General features: G+C 39.2%; 1 protein-coding gene across 1 annotated transcript in view; it reads right to left on the bottom strand.

Annotated features, from left to right (window-relative positions):
• Cngb3 (cyclic nucleotide gated channel subunit beta 3) overlaps window positions 1-24,769 on the bottom strand; it is a 149,507-nt gene that overhangs the window by 61,034 nt on the left and 63,704 nt on the right. The window contains exons 7-10 of the mRNA XM_041657795.1: window positions 21,226-21,276; window positions 19,457-19,543; window positions 9,910-9,974; window positions 9,096-9,218 (exon numbers count right to left, since the gene is read on the bottom strand). Coding sequence (XP_041513729.1) covers window positions 9,096-9,218; window positions 9,910-9,974; window positions 19,457-19,543; window positions 21,226-21,276 — 326 coding nt within the window. The remainder of the gene's footprint in view (window positions 1-9,095; window positions 9,219-9,909; window positions 9,975-19,456; window positions 19,544-21,225; window positions 21,277-24,769) is intronic.

Genomic DNA, 24,769 nt, shown 5'->3' with positions numbered 1-24,769 from the left:
AAAATGGATGATAGGGACAGTCTTCCATGCTCACCACTTCAGGACTGGGTCACTCACACCTCCACCAACAGAGTTGGCTTTTATTGTGTTGCCCAGGCAATGTTCAGGACCTGTTCTCCCAAGTGTTGCAGTTTGTGAAAGGGCCAGTTATCCCACTATTTTTACTTACCTGCCTTAGACATTGATGGGTGGGAGTGGGAGAAGAGCATCTCTCTCCAGCCCATGCTGCCATAAGCCAGAAGAGAGGTGGGATTCAGTCTCCTACCCCCGTGATCTCAGGATTGGCTCACCTGTGCTCTCATCAATAGGGTCAGCTCTTCTGTGCTGCCTAGAGGAAGGACACGGCTCACTTTCCCTTGATGCAGTGTGTCAAGGGATCAGTTCCATCACCATCTCTGCTCATCCTATAATGCCCATCTGGGCTGGCTCATGTTTCAAGGTGCCAGATGGGCCCGTGTTTTTTCCTCGGAGACAGGGAGGACAGACCCAGACCAGCGAATGGGTGTCCTTGACCTATTCAGTTAGTTAATCACGATGCTGGGATAGGCCATGCTTCCTCATCAAAGATATCGTTATAGTGCTCAGCTGTCCAGCACTATAAACTGAATTCCTCTAACCCCAGCCAGACGGCGTGGGGTAGGGGCACGGCTGGAGTCCAATGGTGGACCTGGATTGGCTGAGTTCCTATAGTTGGTATCTTAATTTTCTATAATATTATTCAAATCAAAGTAAAACATGAATCAATTCACATTCTAAATCCATTTTGTTTATACAGGATTGATCTTCCAGCTTCCTAGGGCCATGTTCTCTCTCTCTCTCTCTTTTTCTCTCTGTGTGCGTGTGTTTGTGTGTGCATGTGTGTGTTTCACAATCAGTGGGCCTTTTGACTATAAAGATTTAAAAAATAATCACTTCTAACAATTAATGAAAAATGAGGCCATGATGTGAATGAGATCAAGGAGAAGTATATGGGATGGTTTTTATGGAGAAAAAGGAAAGGGGAAATGATGTAACTGTAATAATAAAAGTATTTAGAAAAGAAGTTCAGATTAAAAGTAAAAAAAACATTTATATCTCTGTATATGTAACTGACTTGCTTTGAATAGTAAATATTTTTTTTTACTTTTTTTTTTATTGAGAAATGGAGAAAAAAAAACAAGTTTCCACCTCCTCCCAGCCTCCCATTTCCCTCCCCCTCCTCCCCCGCTACGCCCCTTCCTCCCACCCTTCTCCCCCTCCCCCCACTCCTTTCCCCCTCCCTCTCCAGTCCAAAGAGCAGTCAGGGTTTTCTGCCCTGTGGTAAGACCTAGGACCTCCCACCTCCGTCCATATCTAGGAAGGTGAACATCCAAACTGGCTGGGCTCCCACAAAGCCATCACATTACGTAGGATCAAACCCCCGTGCCATTGTCCTTTGCGTCTCATCAGCCCTCATAGTTCGCCATGTTCAGAGAGTCCAGTTTTTTCCCATGCTTTTTCAGTCACAGTCCAGCTGGTCTTGGTGAGCTCTCAATAGATCAGCTCCACTGTCTCAGTGGGTGGGTGCATCCCTCGTGGTCCCGACTTCTTTGCTCATGTTCTCCCTCCTTCTGCTCCTCATTGGGACTTTGGGAGCTCAGTCCAGTGCTCCAGTGTGGGTCTCTGTCTCTATTTCCATCCATCACCAGATGAAGGTTCTATGATGATATGCAAGATATTCGTCAGTATTGCTCAAGGATAGGGTCATTTCAGGTTCCCTATTCTCAACTGCCCAAGGAACTAACTGGGGACCTCAGCTTGGGCACCTGGGAGCCCCTCTAGGGTCAGGTCTCTTGCCAACCCTAAAGTGGTTCCCTTAACTAAGAACTGTGGTTCCGTGCTCCCCTGTCCAACCTTCCTTTATCCCAATCCTCCTGCTTTCCCAAGGCCCGACCTCCTTCCCTTCTAACTTTTCTCTCCCCATCTCCCCTTACCCCCAACCCACCCCACCCCAAGATCCGAATTTTCTCCCCGGCAATTTTGTCTACTTCCCTTAGCCAAGAGGATAACTATATGTTTTTCCTTGGGTTCCCCTTCTTACTTAGCTTCTTTAGATTCACCTATTGTAGACTCCGTGACCCTTATTTATGGCTAGAAACCAATTATGAGTGAGTACATCCCATGTTCATCTTTTTGGGTCTGGGATACCTCACTCAGGATAGTGTTTTCTATTTCCATCCATTTGCATGCAAAATTCGAGAAGTCATTGTTTTTTTACCGCTGAGTAGTACTCTAATGTGTAGATATTCCATACTTTCTTCATCCATTCTTCCGTTGAAGGGCATCTAGGTTGTTTCCAGGTTCTGGCTATTACAAATAATACTGCTATGAACATAGTTGAACAAATGCTTTTGTCATATGATAGGGCATTTCTTGGGTATATTCCCAAGAGTGGTATTGCTGGGTCCAGGGGTAGGTTGATCCCGAATTTCCTAAGAAACCGAAACACTGACTTCCATAGTGGTTGCACAAGATTGCATTCCCACCAGCAATGGATGAGGGTACCCCTTCCTCCACAACCTCTCCAGCAAAGGTTATTGTTGGTGTTTTTGACTTTAGCCATTCTCACAGGTGTAAGATGATATCTCAAAGTTGTTTTGATTTGCATTTCCCTGATCGCTAAGGAAGTTGAGCATGACCTTAAGTGTCTTTTGGCCATTTGAACTTCTTCTGTTGAGAATTCTCTGTTCAGATCAGTGCCCCATTTTTTAATTGGGTTAATTAGCATTTTAAAGTCTAGTTTCTTGAGTTCTCTATATATTTTGGAGATCAGACCTTTGTCTGTTGCAGGGTTGGTGAAGATCTTCTCCCAGTCAGTAGGTTGCCTTTGTGTCTTAGTGACAGTGTCCTTTGCTTTGCAGAAGCTTCTCAGTTTTAGTAGGTCCCATTTATTCAATGTTGCCCTTAATGTCTGTGCTTCTGGAGTTATACATAGGAAGCGATCTCCAATGCCCATCTGTTGTAGGGTATTTCCCACTTTCTCTTCTATCCTTTTCAGTGTGTTCGGGCTGATATTGAGGTCTTTAATCCATTTGGACTTGAGTTTTGTGCACGGTGAAAGATGTGGGTCTATTTTCATTCTTCTACAGGTTGACATCCAGTTGTGCCAGCACCATTTGTTGAAGATGCTTTCTTTCTTCCATTGTATACTTTTAGCTCCTTTATCAAAAATGAGGTGTTCATAGGTTTGTGGGTTAAAATCCGGGTCTTCTATACGATTCCATTGGTCGACTTCTCTGTTTTTATGCCAGTACCACACTGTTTTCATTACTGTAGCTCTGTAATAGAGTTTGAAGTCAGGGATGGTAATGCCTCCAGAAGATCCTTTATTGTATAGGATTGTTTTGGCTATCCTGGGTTTTTTGTTTTTCCATATAAAGTTGATTATTGTCCTCTCCAGATCTGTGAAGAATTTTGATGGGATCTTGATGGGGATTGCATTGAATCTATAAATTGCCTTTGGTAGAATTGCCATTTTTACTATGTTGATCCTCCCAATCCAAGAGCAAGGTAGATCCATCCATTTTTTGGTATCCTCTTCAATTTCTTTCTTCAATGCCTAAAGTTCTTGTCAAATAGATCTTTCACTTTCTTGGTTAGATTTACCCCAAGATATTTTATGCTGTTTGTGGCTATCGTGAATGGTGAAGCTTCTCTGATTTCCCTCTCTGCTTCCCTATCCTTTGTGTATAAGAGGGCGACTGATTTTTTGGAGTTGATCTTGTATCCTGCCACATTACTAAAGCTGTTTATCAGCTGTAAAAGTTCTTTGGTGGAGTTTTGGGGGTCGCTTAAGTACACTATCATATCATCTGCGAATAACGAAAGTTTAACTTCTTCCTTTCCAATTCGAATCCCCTTGATCCCATTATGTTGTCTTATTGCTATTGCTAGAACTTCAAGTACTATATTGAAGAGGTATGGAGAGAGTGGACATCCTTGTCGTGTTCCTGAGTTAAGCGGGATGGCTTTGAGTTTCTCTCCGTTTAATTTGATGTTAGCTGTCGGCTTGCTGTATATAGCTTTTATTATATTTAGGTATGACCCTTGTATCCCTAATTTCTCCAAGAGTTTTAACATAAATGGATGTTGAATTTTGTCGAATGCTTTTTCAGCATCTAATGAGATGATCATATGGTTATTTTCCTTCAGTTTATTTATATGCTGGATTACATTGATAGATTTTCGTATGTTGAACCAGCCCTGCATCTGAGGAATGAAGCCTACTTGATCATAATGGATAATTTTCCTAATGTGTTCTTGGATTCGGTTTGCCAGTATTTTGTTGAGGATTTTTGCGTCGATGTTCATGAGTGAGATTGGCCTGTAATTCTCTTTCCTGGTTGAGTCTTTGTGTGGTTTTGGTATCAGAGTAACTGTAGCTTCATAAAAGGAATTAGGTAATGACCCTTCTGTTTCTATATTGTGGAATACATTAAGGAGTATGGGTATTAGCTCTTCTTGGAAGTTCTGGTAGAATTCCGCATTGAAACCATCTGGTCCTGGGCTTTTTTTGGTAGGGAGGTTTTTGATAACAGCTTCTAATTCTTCGCGACCAACAGGTCTGTTTAGATTGTTCACCTGGTCCTGGTGTAACTTTGGTATATGGTATTTATCTAAAAAAGCGTCCATTTCTTTTACATTTTCCAGTTTTGTGTTATACAGGCTTTTGTAATATGATCTGATGATTCTCTGAATTTCCTCTGTGTCTGTGGTTATGTCCCCCTTTTCATTTCTGATCTTATTAATTCGCGTATTCTCTCTCTGCCGTTTGATTAGTTTGGATAGGGGTTTATCAATCTTGTTGATTTTCTCCAGGAACCAGCTTTTTGTTTCATTGATTCTTTGGATTGTTTTCTGTGTTTCTATTTTGTTGATTTCAGCCCTCAGTTTGATTCTTTCCAATCTTCTACTCCTCCTAGGTGAGTCTGCTTCTTTTTTTTTCTAGAGCTTTCAGGTGGGCTGTTAAGTCTTCAATATGTGCTTTCTCTGTTTTCTTTAAGTGGGCACTTAGTGCGATGAACTTTCCTCTTAGCACTGCTTTCATAGTGTCCCATAAGTTCGAGTATGTTGTTTCTTTATTTTCATTGAATTCAAGGAAGAGTTTAATTTCTTTCTTTATTTCTTCCTTAATCCAGGTATGGTTCAGAAGTTGACTGTTCAGTTTCCATGAGTTTGTAGGCTTTCTGGGGGTAGCATTGTTGTTGAATTCTAACTTTAATCCATGGTGATCTGATAAGACACAGGTGGTTACTAATATTTTTTTGTAACTGTGTAAGTTAGCTTTGTTACCGAGTATGTGGTCAATTTTCGAGAAGGTTCCATGAGCTGCAGAGAAGAAGGTATATTCTTTCCTCTTCGGGTGGAATAATCTATAGATGTCTGTTAAGTCCATTTGCTTCATTACCTCCATTAATTCTCTAATTTCTCTGTTAGGTTTCTGTTTGATTGACCTGTGCATTGGTGAGAGAGGAGTGTTGAAGTCTCCTACTATTAGTGTGTGTGGTTTGATGGCTGCCTTGAGTTTTAGTAATGTTTCTTTTACATACGTGGGTGCTTTTATATTCGGGGCATAGATATTCAGGATTGAGACTTCATCCTGATGAATTGTTCCTGTTATGAGTATAAAATGTCCCTCTCCATCTCTTCTGATTGATTTAAGTTTGAAGTCAACTTTGTTAGAAATTAGTATGGCCACACCTGCTTATTCCTTAGGACCATTTGCTTGATAAGCCTTTTCCCAGCCCTTTACTCTGAGTAGGTGCCTGTCTTTGTGTTTGAGGTGTGTTTCTTGTAGACAGCAGAACGTTGGATCCTGTTTTCGTATCCAATCACTTAGCCTGTGCCTTTTTATAGGTGAGTTGAGCCCATTGACATTAAGTGATATTAATGACCAGTGGTTGTTAACTCCGGTCACTTTTTTAGTAGTAGGGTTTGTGTGTTTCCCTTCTTTGAGTTGCGCTGGTGAAAGGTCTCTAGATGACTGAGTTATTGTGGGCATTGTTGGACTCCTTGGTTAGTGATTTTCCTTCTATAATTTTCTGTAAGGCTAGATTTGTGGCTATGTATTGTTTGAATTTGTTTTTATCCTGGAAAATTTTGTTTTCTCCATTTATAGTGAACGAAAGCTTGGCTGGATATAGTAGTCTGGGCTTGCATCCATGGTCTCTTAGTTTTTGCAGTACATCTATCCAGGACCTTCTGGCTTTCATGGTTTCCATAGAGAAGTCAGGTGTAAGTCTGATAGGTTTACCTTTATAAGTAACTTGGCCTTTTTCCTTTGCGGCTCTTAATATTCTTTCTTTATTCTGTGTATTTTGTGTTTTGATTATTATATGGCGAGGGGATGTTTTTTTTTGATCCAGCCTATTTGGTGTTCTGTATGCTTCTTGAACCTTCATAGGTACCTCTTTCTTCAGGTTGGGAAAGTTTTCTTCTATAATTTTATTAAGTATATTTTCTGTACCGTTGAGCTGCACTTCTTCTCCTTCTTCTACTCCAATTATTCTTAGGTTTGGTCTTTTTATTGTGTCCCAAATTTCCTGAATGTTTTGTGATGAGAATTTGTTGGTTTTGCTGTTTTCTTTGATCAGTGTGTTTATTTGTTCTATGGTATCTTCAGTGTCTGATATTCTCTCTTCTACCTCTTGTAATCTGTTGTTAGTACTTGTTTCTGTCATTCCTGTTCGTTTACCCAGATTTTCCATCTCCATTCTTCCCTCGGTTTGTGCTTTCTTCATTGCTTCCATTTCATTCTTCATGTCTTGAACCGCTTCCCTAAGCTGGTTGATTGCTTTTTCTTGTTTCTCTTGGTTTTCTTGCGTGTCTTTGAGCGATTTATTTATTTCCTCTACCTTTTTGTTTGTAATCTCTAATTGTTTATGGCAGTTTTTCACCTCCTGTTTAAGGTCCTCTATTATTTTCATATAGTTCACTTTTGAGTCGATTTCTTCTATTTCTTCAGGAGTAGGGTGTACAATTCTTCTTATTTCCGGGATCCCTGGTTTCTGGTGGTGTCATGTTGCCTTTCAGATTGTTGGAGGAATTCTTGTATTGGCGCCTTCCCATCTCTTCCTTCAAATGGAGCCAGGCGAGGCCTGGTCTCTTGGTCCAGACTTTGCTGTGATTGACTCTCAGGGTATATCTCTTCAGTGTAGAAGCAGGAACCGTTCCCGTCCAGATGGGATTCCTCCGCAACCGTCCTGATGGGATTCCTCAGCAACTAAACAGGGCCGCCGGTAGCCCAATGAACCAGGGCCAACAGGATGAATGGAGCAAGTGGGGGGGGGGTATCCAGGAGCGCGCAGGAAGCCTGGCTCCGGAGCTGAAGGTGCCCAGCTCCCTTACAGGGGACCCTGAGGCCTGCCCGGCTGGCAGGCACTCACCGCTCTGGTTGGGTCGCCTTAGTTTAGGAGCTTAAGACTGTAGTTGAGCACTGGTCCTAGCATACAGCGGGGCAGGGTTGGGGAGGGGTGCTGGGTCGTGCGAAAGAAAGACAGCCCTGCAGAAGGAGCTGGGGGAGGGGGTTTGTGCTCTCTTCCGGGACAGTCCGCCCGCCCCTGGGTAGCACACACTCACCCGTCCTGATGGGATTCCTCAGCAACTAAACAGGGCCGCCGGTAGCCCAATGAACCAGGGCCAACAGGATGAATGGAGCAGGGGGGGGGGGGGAGGGGTGGTATCCAGGAGCGCGCAGGAAGCCTGGCGCTGGAGCTGAAGGTGCCCGGCTCCCTTACAGGGGACCCTGAGGCCTGCCAGGCTGGCAGGCACTCACCGCTCTGGGTGGGTCGCCTTAGTTTAGGAGCTTAAGACTGTAGTTGAGCACTGGTCCTAGCATACAGCAGGGCAGGGTTGGGGAGGGGTGCTGGGTCGTGCGAAAGAAAGACAGCCCTGCAGAAGGCAGTAGTAAATATTTTTGTGAGATATTTTCATTTTCTTTGCTCTCCATCCCTAGGTTGCTATGTGTTGCCCTTCAGAGGTATTCTGTGATGTACTCTTTCTTTCTAGTGAATACGTTGTCTTTTAATGTGTCCAGTGTCAGAAAGTTAGTGTAGTTTACTTTATTCTAGGTCTTGTATTGACGTAAAGGAACATTTTGCTATTAAATAACTCTATTGTCATGATTGAACCCTGATTCTTTTGCATTAGAAATTTCAAGTGACCTGTTTAATTCATGAGGTACTTGCTGCTTAATTGTCAAATTTTATTTATGAGTATTATTATTCTTTATTCAATCTAGTTAGTGGATATAGCAGACTCATAAATCCATGAAACTTTTCAGTGATCAATTAATTAGCTACTATTGCACCTTCCCCTAAATAATTAACATTAATCACTACTAACAACCCTCATTAAAGTTATTAAGTTAACTTATTGCTAAGTTACCTAAAGCAGAGTCTTACAAACCTTTTGATTATGGTTCAGAGTAAGAATCACATTTTGCAAAACAATCTTGAATACACATACATAAACACACACACACACATGCATACACACTCAACCCTGCTGTGTGTATCAGATAACCTCTTATAGTTTCTATTCTATTTTATGCTTTTTTACTTGACAGCATACTAATACACAAGAGAAGTGTTACTGCCTATGCTACGTAGTGATTAACAGTTGTCTTTAGTGGCATAGTTATTGGTAAGCTGCCTAAGTGTCTATAATCTTTTATCCATGCTTCAGTAAATAATCCAAATTAAATTCATAAACACACACACAAATGCTTGGGCATGTACACACAGGTGAACACACGCACACGCTTATGCTTGCATGTGCACACACACAGGAAAACACACACACACGTGCATATGCGATCACACATAACCTGAAAGTAGAAGAGGAACTAGCTGGGAAGAGGACAACAGGACCAATGGGAGTGGGGAGAGGGTAAGCAAGGGTACTGAGAAGTGTGGATATGGCTAACATATATTATATACCCTCTTGAAGAGATGCCATAAGTAAATTCATTATTATTTAAAATTAATATATGCTTATAAAAACTCAGAAAAATTTTGGCTTATAAAAATTCATATACCCAAACTGAAAATTAAGAAGAACACAAAATTATTACTCACTTGTTTCCTTCACCATTATAGACCCATTTGGTTGTGCCAATTCCTTCATAGTCTGAGGCCCAGTAATAAACACAGGCATTAATGTGCAGAACAAACAGCAAGTAGCCAGTTGTTCGAATGATTCTGTCAGAAAGAATAAACAGAAAGTAAGGGTTGGCATTGTTTCTGGAAAGCGGCTGACTTCAACATTTTTGTTTGCTCTATGTCTCCAATGAGCCATCTTGCTTTACATTTGCCAAGTGTCAACTCTCATTTGAGCAGTAGAAAGAGAAGGTGACATCACATGTTGTCTGCTGTAGAGTCTTGAATGGGCTTGACAGAGTGTAAAAAAGTCTTCATTTCTTTGCACAGATGGTGTGAGTCAACTCTGTGAAAGACATGCCTCAAGGGTCACCTCTTCATCTGATTCCCATAAACTGTGCCACACGGATTTACCTGGGTATCTGGAAGGCTCAGAGGACTTCAGGCTGTGATGAACTGTGACTGAAGGTCTCTGTGCTCATGTAGTTCAGAATGACAAATGAGTGAAATTTAGACTAAGCATGAATCGTCATGAGGGATGGAGAGCTGACTTGTAAGAGCGGGCTTGTCTTTACTGTTTAAGTGGAAACACAATAGATCCTCATTCCTACTCTGGCTTCCTTACTTTAATCTGACTTGAAATAGCCCAATTTACTTTGTATAATGCATTTTTTATAGCAAAATACAAAATGTTCTATGTTTTTGAGCAGTATGGTTATTGTCTTCTAAATGCTGTCTAAAATGTTCTGCTATCATTTTCTCTACTTGCTCCAAATTTACCAATGATACTCACCTATAGACATATGCTTTGTCCATTATAAACTCCAGGCGATTATTAAACTCAAAGAATGAAGTGTACTGTAAAAGAAATAAGCAGAAAATGAAAAAGTAATTCAACTGCATGTTTATTTGCATAAATATATTAGCATTTTATTCATTGAAAGTAATTTTATTCATTTCCTTAAAGACATCGCATATTTAATGATATTTTCTCTTAAAGATGCACTTTAACACTTTGCCAAACTACAGAGATTAATGCTTTATTTTATTTCTATCCTTTTGTTTCAGTCTTATTTATAATGCTTGTTGAAAATCAATGGTTTTTTCTAATGCATATAATAAAATTCCATTTTGCCATGATTAAAATCATACTTCCAAAACATAAATGAAAGAATAAAAATATATCATTGCCAACAGTAACTTTATTTTAGGAAGAGATGGCAAATTGTATATATTTTTTCTCAAAATATAAAGTCCACTAAGCATTAGCAAAGGCTTGTTGTGTTCTATTAGAAGGTTCAACAGCTTCATGTGATCGAATGCAAAGAGAGTTGCTGTTTCCCTTAAGGCTCTTTCTTAAATGTGGCACATGTACACCAAGGGTACTCAGCTGTTAGGAAAGATGAAATGATGACATTTTCAGGTAAAAGGATGGAACTAGAAAAAATTATACTGAGTGAGGTAACTCAGGCCCAGAATTACAAATGCTGTATTTCTCTTTTATTACTACTTTTATATCAGCTCCCACTTCCCTTAGAAACTCTTATCCCAGCCTCTCCTCCCTCCTTCATTTCTATAGGAAATAGGGTATGGAATAAAACCACGGAATCACCATGAATCCTTGAGCTAAATGCCAGCCCTTCTGGTGATATGTATTTATCATCATGTGACTCTACTTTGTACCTTGCCTCCATGGCTACAAAAGGACATAATAGCCCTGAAAAGAGTGTATGGAGGTCTTCATTGATATGCTGAATGAGCTTGGGAGGGGAAATCTTATAAACAGGGTCCTCAGAGAGTACTTCTTTCAAATATCCCCCAATTTACGTGTTACTTCTGTACCTCTGGAGTAAAAACATCATATTTTTTAATGGTAATAAGTCTTTTTATGGTAATAATTCTTTAAATTAGAAATATACACAAATTATTTGCTTTTTTCCCTGCAGAATTCCTAAAAATATCCCTCAAAAGCTCCGATTGTGATTATTTCAATGTTTGATAACTGTTTATTGGGCTTTTACTAGAAGTTTGCTTAAAGGACATTGTTGAGAACTAATATGTTAATAGAAGAGAAAATTTGTGTTCGTAGCATGTTTTTCATTTCTATCTGGAGACAGGTACATGACAATATTTACCCAAGAGAATTGTCCATTCAAATAACGGCTTTATAAATAACTGAAAGATAGGAATATGCAACTAGGAAAACATCAGTATTGATTTATGTAACATCCTACATTAAAATGCTGTCTGTGGAAGGCTCCCTAACGTGATTCAGCGATGTGCTATGAACAATCATTATTTTATAAACATTCATTAAAAAGCCACGTGAACTCCAAAGTCCACAGAAATCTTTTTAAAAATTGGTTATTTTTCAATACGTGCCACCTGAACTTCCTTGTGAGATTCCAAGTTTGACAGGATGGTGATCTGGTGCTAGACTTCTTGGGATTATGTTCTGCCTCGATTAATACTCATATTACAAAGTCACACCAGCAGCTTCTAGAGTTTTCTTGGGAATATGGGATCTAGGCAGGACTCTTTAAACTTAGAAAAATCATAGGCATAGAAGGAAAGCTTTCTGTGCCTGATCTCTATCTACCAATATTATACCAGATTATCTGGAGTAAGATGAATAATGCCTACATTATCAGTGTGGATGAGCAGGCTTTCCACTCTGCTGATTCTTATCTACCTCACTGATAACATAAATGTGTTGGGAAGACTAAAACAAAGTGTGTACTTTGAGTTAGACATAGCAATTGCTATTGTTGTAGGATCCATCACTGTTGCTAGGTTACGCTAGAAAGATAATCAACCTGCTTTCCCAGGATCCATCACTGTTGCTAGGTTACGCTAGAAAGATAATCAACCTGCTTTCCCAGGATGCAAGAAAATAAGCAATTAAATCAATTTATCAAATTAGTAAAATCTTTTGTGTTCCTTTAAAGGAAGATGACTTTTGAGGTACAAGTTATCATTAATATTCATTTTTAAAAAATGAGATACCAAACATTGTTAGCTGGTGTGTGGGTGCTGGGAATTAAACCTAAATCCTCTGCAAGAGCAATCCGTACTCTTTAACAACTGTTATTCTTAAGTATTTATATAAAAGTCATTCAGATTTTCCTCTAAATAGTATAAGTTACTCAACAAAGCTGAGTTTATGAAACATGTATGTCTTAGAATATTTTTGAATAGAAAATACATATAAGTATTTCAAATAAACGCTACATATGACCCTTAAAAATTGTATTCTTTTTGCCTTTATGCATCCTGATTTTCCTTCTCATATTAGGCAGCTGCTTTAATTAGTTTCTGAAAAATAGTATGTAGGAGTTCATGTAAATTTAGAAAAATTTTTTTCTTTCTAGTTTACATAAACTAGTTTTGTTCTGTAAATTACTCTCTAGGTAGCTTTTTCCTTTTTTTAGGAATTTATTAACTTATATCTATATTAATACATAGAAAATTTTACCTTATTTTCCTAAAGCTAGTTAAACTGTAATATAGACACATCTCTGGGCCTCAAAAATTTAACTGCTTTGTGATGTATTGTTTGTTTGAGACAGAATCTATTCTGTAGCTCAGGCTAGCTTGAAAATTATTATTCAGTCCAGACTGGCTTCAAACTCAAGGAAATCCTCAGCCCCTCAAGATTATAGAGATTATAGATTGCTACCACATCTTGATGAACATTTTAGTTGTAGACAAGGCTCTAAAACTATGGTTGCACTGTTTCTATTATTCTATTATATTATAGAATCTCAGGTGAATAAAAACTTAGAGGTGACCCCATTTACCCCTTTTATTTTACAGTCTAATATTTCAAATATTCAAGAATTCTCTGATAAGACAGGATACAGGAAAAAATTAAAATTATAAAATATTTATTTGGAATAGCAGGCAGTGCTTCCACGTGGAAGAGAGCACCCAGGCAACAAGGATTGCAGACGAAAAGAACATCGTGTGAAAGTGTGATATCCTGAAATAGAGAAGACTTAAGAGAGGCGCAGCGGCGGCGGCGCCAGACGCACAGAGGCGCAGCGGCGGCGGCGCCAGACGCGGCGCGGCGGCCAGACCCAAGCGGCTGGGACAGGCATGCAATAAGAAGAGCAGATCGCCCTACTACAATTGAATCAAAGAGGTAGGCCTTTGGTTGGCCAGGTCACTGGCACAAGGGGAGCCTGGTCCTGTCCTGAAGATCCTTCGGAGGGGTGAGAGGGTTCTTGGCCTGCAGCAGGAACCACGAAAGAGAGTGAGGGCATTTTGTAAGCGGAGCCCTTGGCCAGCAGGGAAACCTGATCCGGTTTCTAAAGGATCCATTGGATAGGATCAATAGGAGGAGATGGGCAGGCGCCAAGGCAAGAACTCACCCAATAATCCGAAAAACAACATGAAAACATCAGAACCCAATGATCTTACAACAGAAGTATTTGAACAACCTAACACAGAAGAAGTGGAAAAAATCGACTTTATGAAGATAATAGAGTCCCTTAAACAACATGTAAAAAATGCCCTTATAGAAATGGATGAGAAGTATAACAAAAAGTTTGAAGAAATGAGTAAATACGTACATGATACCCTGGGAAACCAAGAAAAAACCATCAAACAGGTAATGGAAACAGTTCAAGAATTGAAAACTGAAATGAAGGCAAAGAAGAAAATAGAAACTGAGGACCAGCTGGATATGGAAAATCTAGGCCAACGAGCAGAGTCTACAGAAACAAGCATAATCAATAGAATACAAGAGCTAGAAGAAAGACTCTCAGATGCTGAGGACACCATAGAGAAAATAAACGAACAGATCAAAGAAAACAGCAAAGCCAACAAATTCTCAACACAAAACATTCAGGAACTATGGGACACAATAAAAAAACCAAACCTAAGAATAATAGGAATAGAAGAAGGAGAAGAGTCACAGCTCAAAGGCTCAGAAAATATTTTCAACAAAATTATGGAAGAAAACTTTCCCAACTTAAAGAAAGATATTCATTTAAATATTCAAGAAGCATACAGAACACCAAACAGACTGGATCAAAGAAAAACATCTCCTCGCCATATAATAATCAAAACACAAAATATACAGGTTAAAGAAAGAATATTAAGAGCTGCAAAAGAAAAAGGGCAAGTAACTTATAAAGGTAAACCGATCAGACTTACACCTGACTTCTCGATGGAAACTATGAAAGCCAGAAGGTCCTGGATAGAGGTTCTGCAGAAGCTAAGAGACCATGGATGCAAACACAAACTACTATACCCAGCCAAGCTATCGTTCACTATCAACGGAGAAAACAAGACATTCCAGGATAAGAACAAATTTAAACAATACGTAGCCACAAATCCAGCCCTACAGAAAGTAATAGAAGGAAAATCGCAAACCAAGGAATCCAACACTGCCAACACTGCCTACAATAACCCAGGCATCTAATGACCCTTCACGAGCACATCTCAAAGAAAGGAGACACACAATCTCTACTACCAAAAGCAATAAGAATAACCGGAGTAAACAACCACTGGTCATTAATATCACTTAATATTAATGGGCTCAATTCACCTATAAAAAGACACAGGCTAAAAGATTGGATACGAAAACAGGATCCAACATTCTGCTGTTTGCAAGAAACACATCTCAACCACAAAGACAGGCACCTACTCAGAGTAAAGGGTTGGGAAAAGGTGTTTCAAGCAAATGGTCCTAAGAAAAAAGCAGGTGTGGCCATACTAATTTCTAACAAAACTGACTTCAAACTAAAATCAATCAGAAGAGACCGAGACGGTCACTTTATACTCATAACAGGAACAATTCATCAGGAGGACGTCTCAATCCTGAATATATACGCCCCCAATATAAAAGCACCTACTTATGTAAAAGAAATATTACTAGAACTCAAGGCAGACATCAAACCACACACACTAGTAGTAGGAGACTTCAACACACCTCTCTCTCCAAGGGACAGGTCAATCAGACAGAAACCTAATAGAGAATTAAGAGAATTATTGGAGGTAATGAAGCAAATGAACTTAACAGACATCTATAGAACATTCCACCCAAATAGGAAAGAATATACCTTCTTCTCTGCAGCTCATGGAACCTTCTCAAAAATTGACCACATACTCGGAAACAAAGGAAACCTCCACAGATACAAAAAAATATCAGTGTCCACCTGTGTCTTATCAGATCATCACGGATTAAAGTTAGAAGGCAACAACCACGCTGCCCCCAAAAAACCGACAAACTCATGGAAACTGAACAGTCAACTACTGAACCACACCTGGGTCAAGGAAGAAATCAAGAAAGAAATTAAAGTCTTCCTTGAATTTAATGAAAATAAAGGGACAACATACTCAAACCTATGGGACACAATGAAAGCAGTGCTAAGAGGAAAGTTCATAGCACTAAGTGCCCACTTAAAGATAACGGAGAATGCATACATTGGGGACTTAAAAACACACCTGAAAGCTCTAGAAAAAAAAGAAGCAGACGCGCCCAGGAGAAGTAGAAGACTGGAAATAATAAAACTGAGGGCTGAAATCAACAAAATAGAAACACATAAAACAGTCCAAAGAATCAATGAAACAAAAAGCTGGTTCTTGGAGAAAATCAACAAGATCGACAAACCCCTATCCAAACTAATTAAACGACAGAGAGAGAACACGCAAATAAATAAGATCAGAAATGAAAAGGGGGACATAACCACAGACACAGAGGAAATTCAGAGAATCATTAGATCTTAATACAAAAGCCTGTATGCCACAAAACTGGAAAATACAAAAGAAATGGACATTTTTTTAAATAAGTATCATATACCAAAGCTAAACCAAGACCAGGTGAATGATCTAAATAGACCGGTTTCTCGCGAAGAATTAGAAATGGTTATCAAAAATCTCCCTTCGAAAAAAAGCCCAGGACCAGATGGATTCAATGCAGAATTCTACCAGAACTTCCAAGAAGAATTAATACCTATACTCCTTAAGGTATTTCACAATATAGAATCAGAAGAGTCATTGCCAAATTCCTTTTATGAAGCTACAGTGACCCTGATACCAAAACCACAAAAAGACCCAACCAAGAAAGAGAATTACAGACCGATCTCACTCATGAACATCGACGCAAAAATCTTCAATAAAATACTGGCAAACCGAATCCAAGAACACATAAGAAAAATTATCCATTATGATCAAGTAGGCTTCATCCCAGAGATGCAGGGCTGGTTCAACATACGCAAATCTATCAATGTAATCCACCATATAAATAAACTGAAAGAAAAAAACCATATGATCATTTCACTAGATGCGGAAAAAGCATTCGACAAAATTCAACACCCCTTTATGATAAAGGTCTTGGAGAGAATAGGGATACAAGGGTCCTACCTAAATATAATAAAAGCTATTTACAGCAAGCCAACAGCTAACATTAAATTAAACGGAGAAAAACTCAAAGCCATCCCACTAAAATCAGGAACACGACAAGGATGTCCACTCTCGCCATACCTCTTCAATATAGTGCTTGAAATTCTAGCAATAGCAATAAGACAACATAAGGAGATCAAGGGGATTCGTATTGGAAAGGAAGAAGTTAAGCTTTCGTTATTTGCAGATGATATGATAGTGTACATAAGCGACCCCAAAAATTCTACCAAAGAACTCCTACAGCTGATAAACAGCTTTAGTAACGTGGCAGGATACAAGATCAACTCCAAAAAATCAGTTGCCTTCCTATACACCAAGGATAAGGAAGCAGAGAGGGAAATCAGAGAAGCATCACCTTTCACGATAGCCACAAATAGCATAAAATACCTTGGGGTAACCCTGACCAAGGAAGTGAAAGATCTACTTGACAAGAACTATAAGTCTTTGAAGAAAGAAATTGAAGAAGACACCAGAAAATGGAAAGACCTCCCTTGCTCTTGGATTGGGAGGACCAACATAGTAAAAATGGCAATTCTACCAAAAGCAATCTATAGATTAAATGCAATCCCCATCAAAATCCCATCAAAATTCTTCACAGATCTGGAGAAGACAATAATCAACTTTATATGGAAAAACAAAAAACCCAGGATAGCCAAAACAATCTTATACAATAAAGGTTTGTCTGGAGGCATTACCATCCCTGACTTCAAACTCTATTACAGAGCTACAGTATTGAAAACAGCTTGGTATTGGCATAAAAACAGAGAAGTCGACCAATGGAATCGAATAGAAGACCCTGACATTAACCCACAAACCTATGAACACCTGATCTTCGATAAAGGAGCTAAAAGTATACAATGGAAAAAAGAGAGCATCTTCAACAAATGGTGCTGGCAAAACTGGATGTCAATCTGTAGAAGAATGAAAATTGATCCATATCTATCACCATGCACAAAACTCAAATCCAAATGGATTAAAGACCTCAGTATCAGTCCGAACACACTGAACCTGATAGAAGAGAAAGTGGGAAGTACTCTACAGCACATGGGCACAGGAGACCACTTCCTATGTATAACCCCAGCAGCACAGACACTAAGGGCATCATTGAATAAATGGGACTTCCTGAGGCTGAGAAGCTTCTGTAAAGCAAAGGACACTGTCACTAAGACAAAAAGACAACCCACTGACTGGGAGAAGATCTTCACCAACCCTGCAACTGACAAAGGTTTGATCTCCAAAATATATAAAGAACTCAAGAAACTAGACCGTAAAAGGCTAATCAACCCAATTATAAAATGGGGCACTGATCTGAACAGAGAATTCTCAACAGAAGAACTTCAAATGGCCAAAAGACACTTAAGGTCATGCTCAACTTCCTTAGCGATCAGGTAAATGCAAATCAAGACAACTTTAAGATACCACCTTACACCTGTCAGAATGGCTAAAATAAAAAACACCAATGATAGCCTTTGCTGGAGAGGTTGTGGAGAAAGGGGTACACTCACCCATTGCTGGTGGGAATGCAAACTTGTGCAACCACTCTGGAAAGCAGTGTTTTGGTTTCTCAGGAAATTCGGGATCAACCTACCCCTGGATCCAGCAATACCACTCTTGGGAATATACCCAAGATAGGCCCTATCATACAACAAAAGTATATGCTCAACTATGTTCATGGCAGCATTGTTTGTAATAGCCAGAACCTGGAAACAACCTAGATGCCCTTCAACGGAAGAATGGATGAAGAAAGTATGGAATATATACATATTAGAGTATTACTCAGCAGTAAAAAACAAGGACTTCTTGAATTTTGCATACAAATGGATGGAAATAGAAAACACTATCCTGAGTGAGGTAAGCCAGACCCAAAAAGAGGAACATGGGATGTACTCACTCATATTTGGTTTCTAGCCATAAATAAAGGACATTGAGCCTTAAATTCATGTTCCTAGAGAAGCTAAATAAGGTGAATCCAAAGACAAACACATAGGCATCCTCAGGAATATTAACCTTCATCAGGCGATGAAAGGAGACAGAGACAGAGACCCACACGGGAGCACCGGACAGAAATCTCAAGGTCCAAATCAGGAGCAGAAGGAGACGGAGCACGAGCAAGGAACTCAGGACCACGAGGGGTGCACCCACACACTAAGACAATGGGGATGTTCTATTGGGAACTCACCAAGGCCAGCTGGACTAGGTCTGAAAAAGCATGGGATAAATCCGGACTAGCTGAACATAGCGGACAATGAGGAATACTGAGAATTCAAGAACAATTGCAGTGGATTTTTGATCCTACTGCACGTGCTGGCTTTGTGGGAGCCTAGGCAGTTTGAATGCTCACCTTACGAGACCTGGATAGAGGTGGGCAGTCCTTGGGCTTCCCACAGGTCAGGGAACCCTGATTGCTCTTCGAGCAGATGAGGGTGGGGGGGGGGACTTGATTGGGGGAGGGGGAGGGAAATGGGAAGCGGTTGTGGGGACGAGGCAGAAATCCTTAATAAATAAATAAATTAAAATAAAAAAAAATAAAATAAAATATTTATTTGTAATTATAGTAATCTTAAGAAGTACAAAACACTCTTATTTTTGGTTTTAAAAATATCTGTTGTAAAGAAATGGAGGATCCATGGGATAGGGGTGGAAATGAGAGGAAGTGGGGAAGAGGGACTGGGAGGAGAGGAGGGAGGAGAAGCTGTAGCTAGGATGTTAAAAAATACTTGTAAGATAAATTAGAAGCAATTAGAAGTCACTTCCATCAGTAGAAGCAATGACATTCTTCTATTATTTATTTAAAAATTCATAATAGTGATGAATACTAAGAAATAGGCCATTCAGAAAAAGTTAAGAGTACTGTAAATTTTAGCATATATAAACTTGCTTCAAGACTTCATTTAGGAGAAGGAGAAGGCAGCTGAATATAGTTTCTTTACCTTTAGTATTCGATTTGTTCTAAATATTGGATTGAACCCAAAGAAGATGTAGAGAACTTCAAATGGCATTATGGATATGACATCCATCTGTTGAAAGACCATACATAGTCATATAATTATGTATACAAGCTACTTCTCTGCTGCTATGATAAAATATTCTGCAAAGTAACCTAAGGACGAAAATGTTCCTTTTAGCTTATGGATCTAGAGGGTTACAGTCCATCACAGTAAAGAGGACATGGCCTAGACAGAAAGGCATGGGGGTGGGGGAGGGAAGAGAAAGGTGGCTGACCTCAATACATCCTAACTCGGGAAGCAGAGAGTTAACAGGAAGTAGAGTCCCAGAGAGCTATCACACTCAAATTGGCCTCCAGTGTGGTGATTCTTCTAGCAAGGCTTCACCTTTTAAAGCTCTACAACCTTCTCCACCTGACCCAGTTCTAGGGACCAAGTGTGAATTTACAGGAAACTACAATACTATGTAAAAGTTGACAATCCATAATGAATTATTTACTATTTAATCCAAAAATTGCTTTCAGTTAAATATGCATGATACCATTTATAGACATTAATACCATGAGAACAAGGAAACTAGTTTGTAGACTGCCAGTATATTTTATTTTCCCCTACATGTATTGGAACTATCCTTAGACATCATCTTTGCTCAGATTTTTCTTATCTCATATAGTTCAGTGATGACACAGATGCTAATGTTAAAACACATTTTTATAGTCTTTGAAACATGAGATTCTAGAATACAAATCAAATCTATTTTTGATTTTGTTTGAAACTCTTATAAATTCATTGAAATGAAACTGTTTTATGGTCCATTCATTCCTCCAGTGCTCAGAGTGGATTTTGTCAGTCTGGTTCATCTATGTTTCTTAGTGATTTCCATCACTGTCTTCTTTGGGTTGCTTTACTACCAACTACCTGGTAGGAAAGTTTCTATCACAGACTACACAAGTTAAAGAGAGATAGAAATCTTCACTGTTTACAATCAATCAGCAAAGCAAATGAGAGAAAGTATTGGAAAGCACTGTGATACTGTAGCTAAAATACTCATTTTAAAACTATTCAAGCCTTCTTATACCTTGGTAATCTTATGACGCTCCTTAATAATCAACATAATTTTGTCTACTTTTTAAAAAATATTTTTAAAAATCTTGTGTGTGTGTGAGAGAGAGAGAGACAGAGATAGATAGATAGATAGATAGATAGATAGATAGATAGATAGACAGATACCTAGTTTAACAATACTGAGTGCTTGCTCAGGTAGTACATTTGCTAACAGACTTTAAAGAGCTAAATTACTGTCCTTGGTGGAGGAGGCTGGAGTCATGAAATGGCTTAGGCAACCTTGGGTTACCCCATGTGTGCCTGTTTTCAATTAGAAGACAGGTTAAGAGATAACTATAAGGCATAATATCATGTTTTTATCTAAGAGTAAGAGATGCTGTGTCATCTAAATAACTGCTTCTTTTGTTTATTCTGCTCATAGGCAGAACAGGTAGGAATAGATAAAATTTTGTAGACTTTTAACACCACATCACATGAACAGCAAACTAGAATTTTGTGGACTATAAAAGATACACCCCACTTTCCCCAGTTGCAATTTAACTTGGAATTTAAATATGGGCCCCCTACTTACTTTGACTTGTACATATTTAAGCCCCCATTTTCAGATAGAGGGAAATGCACGCAGAATAAAATATGGAGTGAAAATGGTTCTGCATAAGCGGTTCTGGGCCTATTTGTGAGTAACCTACCTGAAACTTTGTAGAACTTCTGTAGTGTCTCTTCAGCTCATTTGGATCTACCTGTAATATATTTATATCATGATTATGTTAATCAGATTTCATTTATTAGTCTTTTTACAGTTATTTCCTTCTCCTATTTTTCTTCAATCTTAGCTTATAATTATGTTATCATTATACAGCCTTTTGCATTTTTAAAACAAACAGCTATTCATGGTGCTTGTTTTCTTTTTATTAATTTCACATAAATTTTTAGCTAAACATTTTTATATGGTATATTTTGATCATATTCTTTCCTTTCCTCCAATTCTTCCAAGATCCAAGATCCTCCTCACCCCCATAGACACCTAACTTCATGGCCTTTCTCTCAAAAAAAAAGAAAAGAAACAAAAAACAAAACACAAAAATCAAGGCAAAAGCAAACCAAGGCAAATCAAAAATGCACACATACAAAAAGAAACACAGAATCTGTTTTGTTTCCTTTTTGTTATTGTCCTCCAGTTTACCATAGGAATGCCAGGAGAGTCAGTCGTATTGCTTTAATACATTCTTTTCTCATATCCACCCCTAACCTGCAGGAGTTGGGTCATAATTTGTTTTCCTACTTTTTTCATAACAAAATAAACAGTGCAAAGGCCACACAGGAACACTTAACATTTATGTTGTGGAAATCAGGATATTTTGAAACAATAAATTTTTGGATCTTTGTAAAATTTTATTCATCATTATGTACGTATTTGTAATGTGTGTGTGTGTGTGTGTGTGTGTGTGTGTGTGTGTGCGCGTGTGTGTGTGCGCGCACGCATGTGTGTGTGTGTAGATCATAGGACATCTTTGTGGGGTTAGTTCTTCCCTTCCGTCTTTACCTGGGTTTGAGAGTCAAACTCAGATCACCAGACTGTGTAGCAAACACCTTTTACTTGTTGAGCAATTTTGCCATTTCCTTGGATAATTTATTTAAAACCAGGCTACCTGGCTGAATTATAATCTCCTTGAGGACAGGATTGACTTTGCCAGTTGGGTAAAGCAATGCCTGGAATGTTCCCAGAACTCAGTAAATATTTTGTGCATGAAGAGATAGAGGAATAAAGAAAGGGATACAAGTTTTGTAGTGCTTGGCATTTTCTGGAATAATTTTTTTTTTTTTAGACTTCTCTTTCAAGGAAGCAGAAATGCCACTCGGTTTGCTTGCACGAGTTGATCAGCATTTTGGTGTCTTTCTTGGACTTACTCTAACATTACATCCAGGAGCTGTAGTCAGTAAAGCTAGACTCAACATTATTCTGCAATCTCTTCAAGCCTGACTGTGAGTTCCTTGTGCTTTCTCCAAGCATGCCTATCCATATCCATGGATGGTCAGCCTAGGCTACACTCTCTGCCTCTCCTGTTCAGTCTCTCTCTTGGCAGTGGTCTCCCTGACTTAAGTGGTGCACCTCCTTATTCATTACAAAATGGCAGACAAAGGTCTCCCTAACTAAAATACTTAATCCCTATTCATGTCTAATTCTATGACTCTACATGATTTTTGGGGAAAAAAATTCTCAAATTTCCTTTTATAGTTAGCCAGGCTCTGCTCTTCTTGTCTCAGCAACATTTTGAAGTTCCTTATCCTTCTCTATCTCTCAGTTTCTCAAATGTATCAGTTTCTCACTTGAATGCGTTTGCTGGGGTTATTCCTGGAGCCCAGATCATGTTTGCTGTTATTGCAAAGGTGGAAGGGTATCGATAGTACCAGCTATTGCTCAGGATCAGATGACCTCTGTTAACACAGCATAGAAGTTCACCGTATTTCATTTGTTTGTTTCTCCTTCAATCCTGAGCTACATAAAAAAGTCAGACATACTCTTTTGTTTGTTTGATTGCGGGGGAGAAAGGGTTTATTTGGTTTAAATTTTCACATCATAACCCATCACTGAAGGAAATCAAGACAAGAATTCAAACTGGACAGGAACCTGGAGGTAGGAGCTGATGCAGAGAACATGGAGGGGTTTTATTCAATAGCTCGCTCCACCTGGCTTGCTCAGCCTGCTTTCTTATAGAATTAAGGACCACCAGCTCAGGGTTTTCTCAGTTCCTGACAGGTCTAGCCTCAGTAAGTGACTGATAAATGTATACTATATATCACAGGAGTACAAAGGCTATTAATATAAACATTGAGACTTAGATTCAATTTCAGTTATGTGTAGGAAGAAATCTCTTATAAACTCTTAATTAATTGCATTATTAGAACTTGGGCATATAGTAGCAGCGGCATCGAACAATTATCATTCATGTTATTTAATATGGGCATTTTTAATCTTCTCCTAATAATGTTTAAGATCAGTTAGTTGGGGCTGGGTAAATGGCTCATTAGGTAAAATGCCTGCCACATAAGCATGAAAACCCGAGTTTGATGGTCATGGTAGCATGTATCTACAGACTCTGTGCTATGTGTGTATTTGTAGGAAGAGACAGGCAAATCCCTGAGGCTCAGTGGCTAACCAGTTTAGCCAAATCTATGATCTTCCTGTTCAGTGGGAGACTGTCTCAAAAAATAAAGGTGGAAAATAACTGAGGAAAGACACCTGATGTTAACCTCTGGCCTCCATACACTTGTTCAGAGAGACACAGACACACACATCACACACACACACACACACACACACACACACACACACACACACTCACAGCGGTTGACAGGGGTTTTCTGTCCCACCTGATCCCTATCTCGGTTCATGAAGTCCTTAAGTCCCAAAGAAATCACACAGAGATCTACATTAATTTTAAACTGATTGGTCCAGTAGCTCAGGCCTCTTATTAATTAATTTTTATAACTTATATTAGCCCATAATTTTTGTCTATGTTAGCCACTTGGCTTGGTAACTTTTTCGGCAAGGCAGTCAGAAACTTCCCTCTTCCCAGAAACTTCCCTCTTCCCAGAAACTTCCCTCTCCCCAGGATTCTGGTTGTCCCACCTCAACTTGCTGCCTGGCTACTGGCCAATCAGCATTTATTTAAAATACAAGTGATAGGGTACAGGCTATTGTCCCATAGTGTGTGCACGCACACACACACAGATACACACATATAGACACATACATGTGCATAATATGTGCACATATGCAGACACGCAAACATACACATGCATATAAACACATGGACACACACAGACACACATGGACATCACACATGTGTCATATTACTCATCCCAATTTGCCAGGCAACTCTGTACCTAGCTCCTCTCCCCCTATTATGGTTATACTTTTTACCCACATACATGCGGTAAACTTTTACAGAAATATATTAAAAATCTATATAAGCTGTGTTCATGCAATGACTATGGGAAAAAAGACTATTGAGCCACAGGTAGTTAGGCATAAACAGGTTTCATTGGTAACCATAAATTTTGTTTCAAGAAAGATTGAGTAAAATGAGACAGCTCCATCATGGATTCTCTGATACAGATATACAGACAGACACAACTCAAGTGCCAAGCAGCCATGTTAAAATATTGCATTCCCCCACCAACTAGAAAGCTTTTTTTAAAATCACATTTACACCTTCCCTTTCAGATTAT

The sequence above is a fragment of the Microtus oregoni genome, unplaced genomic scaffold (genome assembly GCF_018167655.1).
Source record: "Microtus oregoni isolate MIOR12 unplaced genomic scaffold, Mior012 000008F_ref0000371, whole genome shotgun sequence".
Lineage (NCBI taxonomy): Eukaryota > Metazoa > Chordata > Mammalia > Rodentia > Cricetidae > Microtus > Microtus oregoni.
Note: the sequence above shows the minus strand (reverse complement) of the source record. Positions and strands in the feature narration are given on the sequence as shown.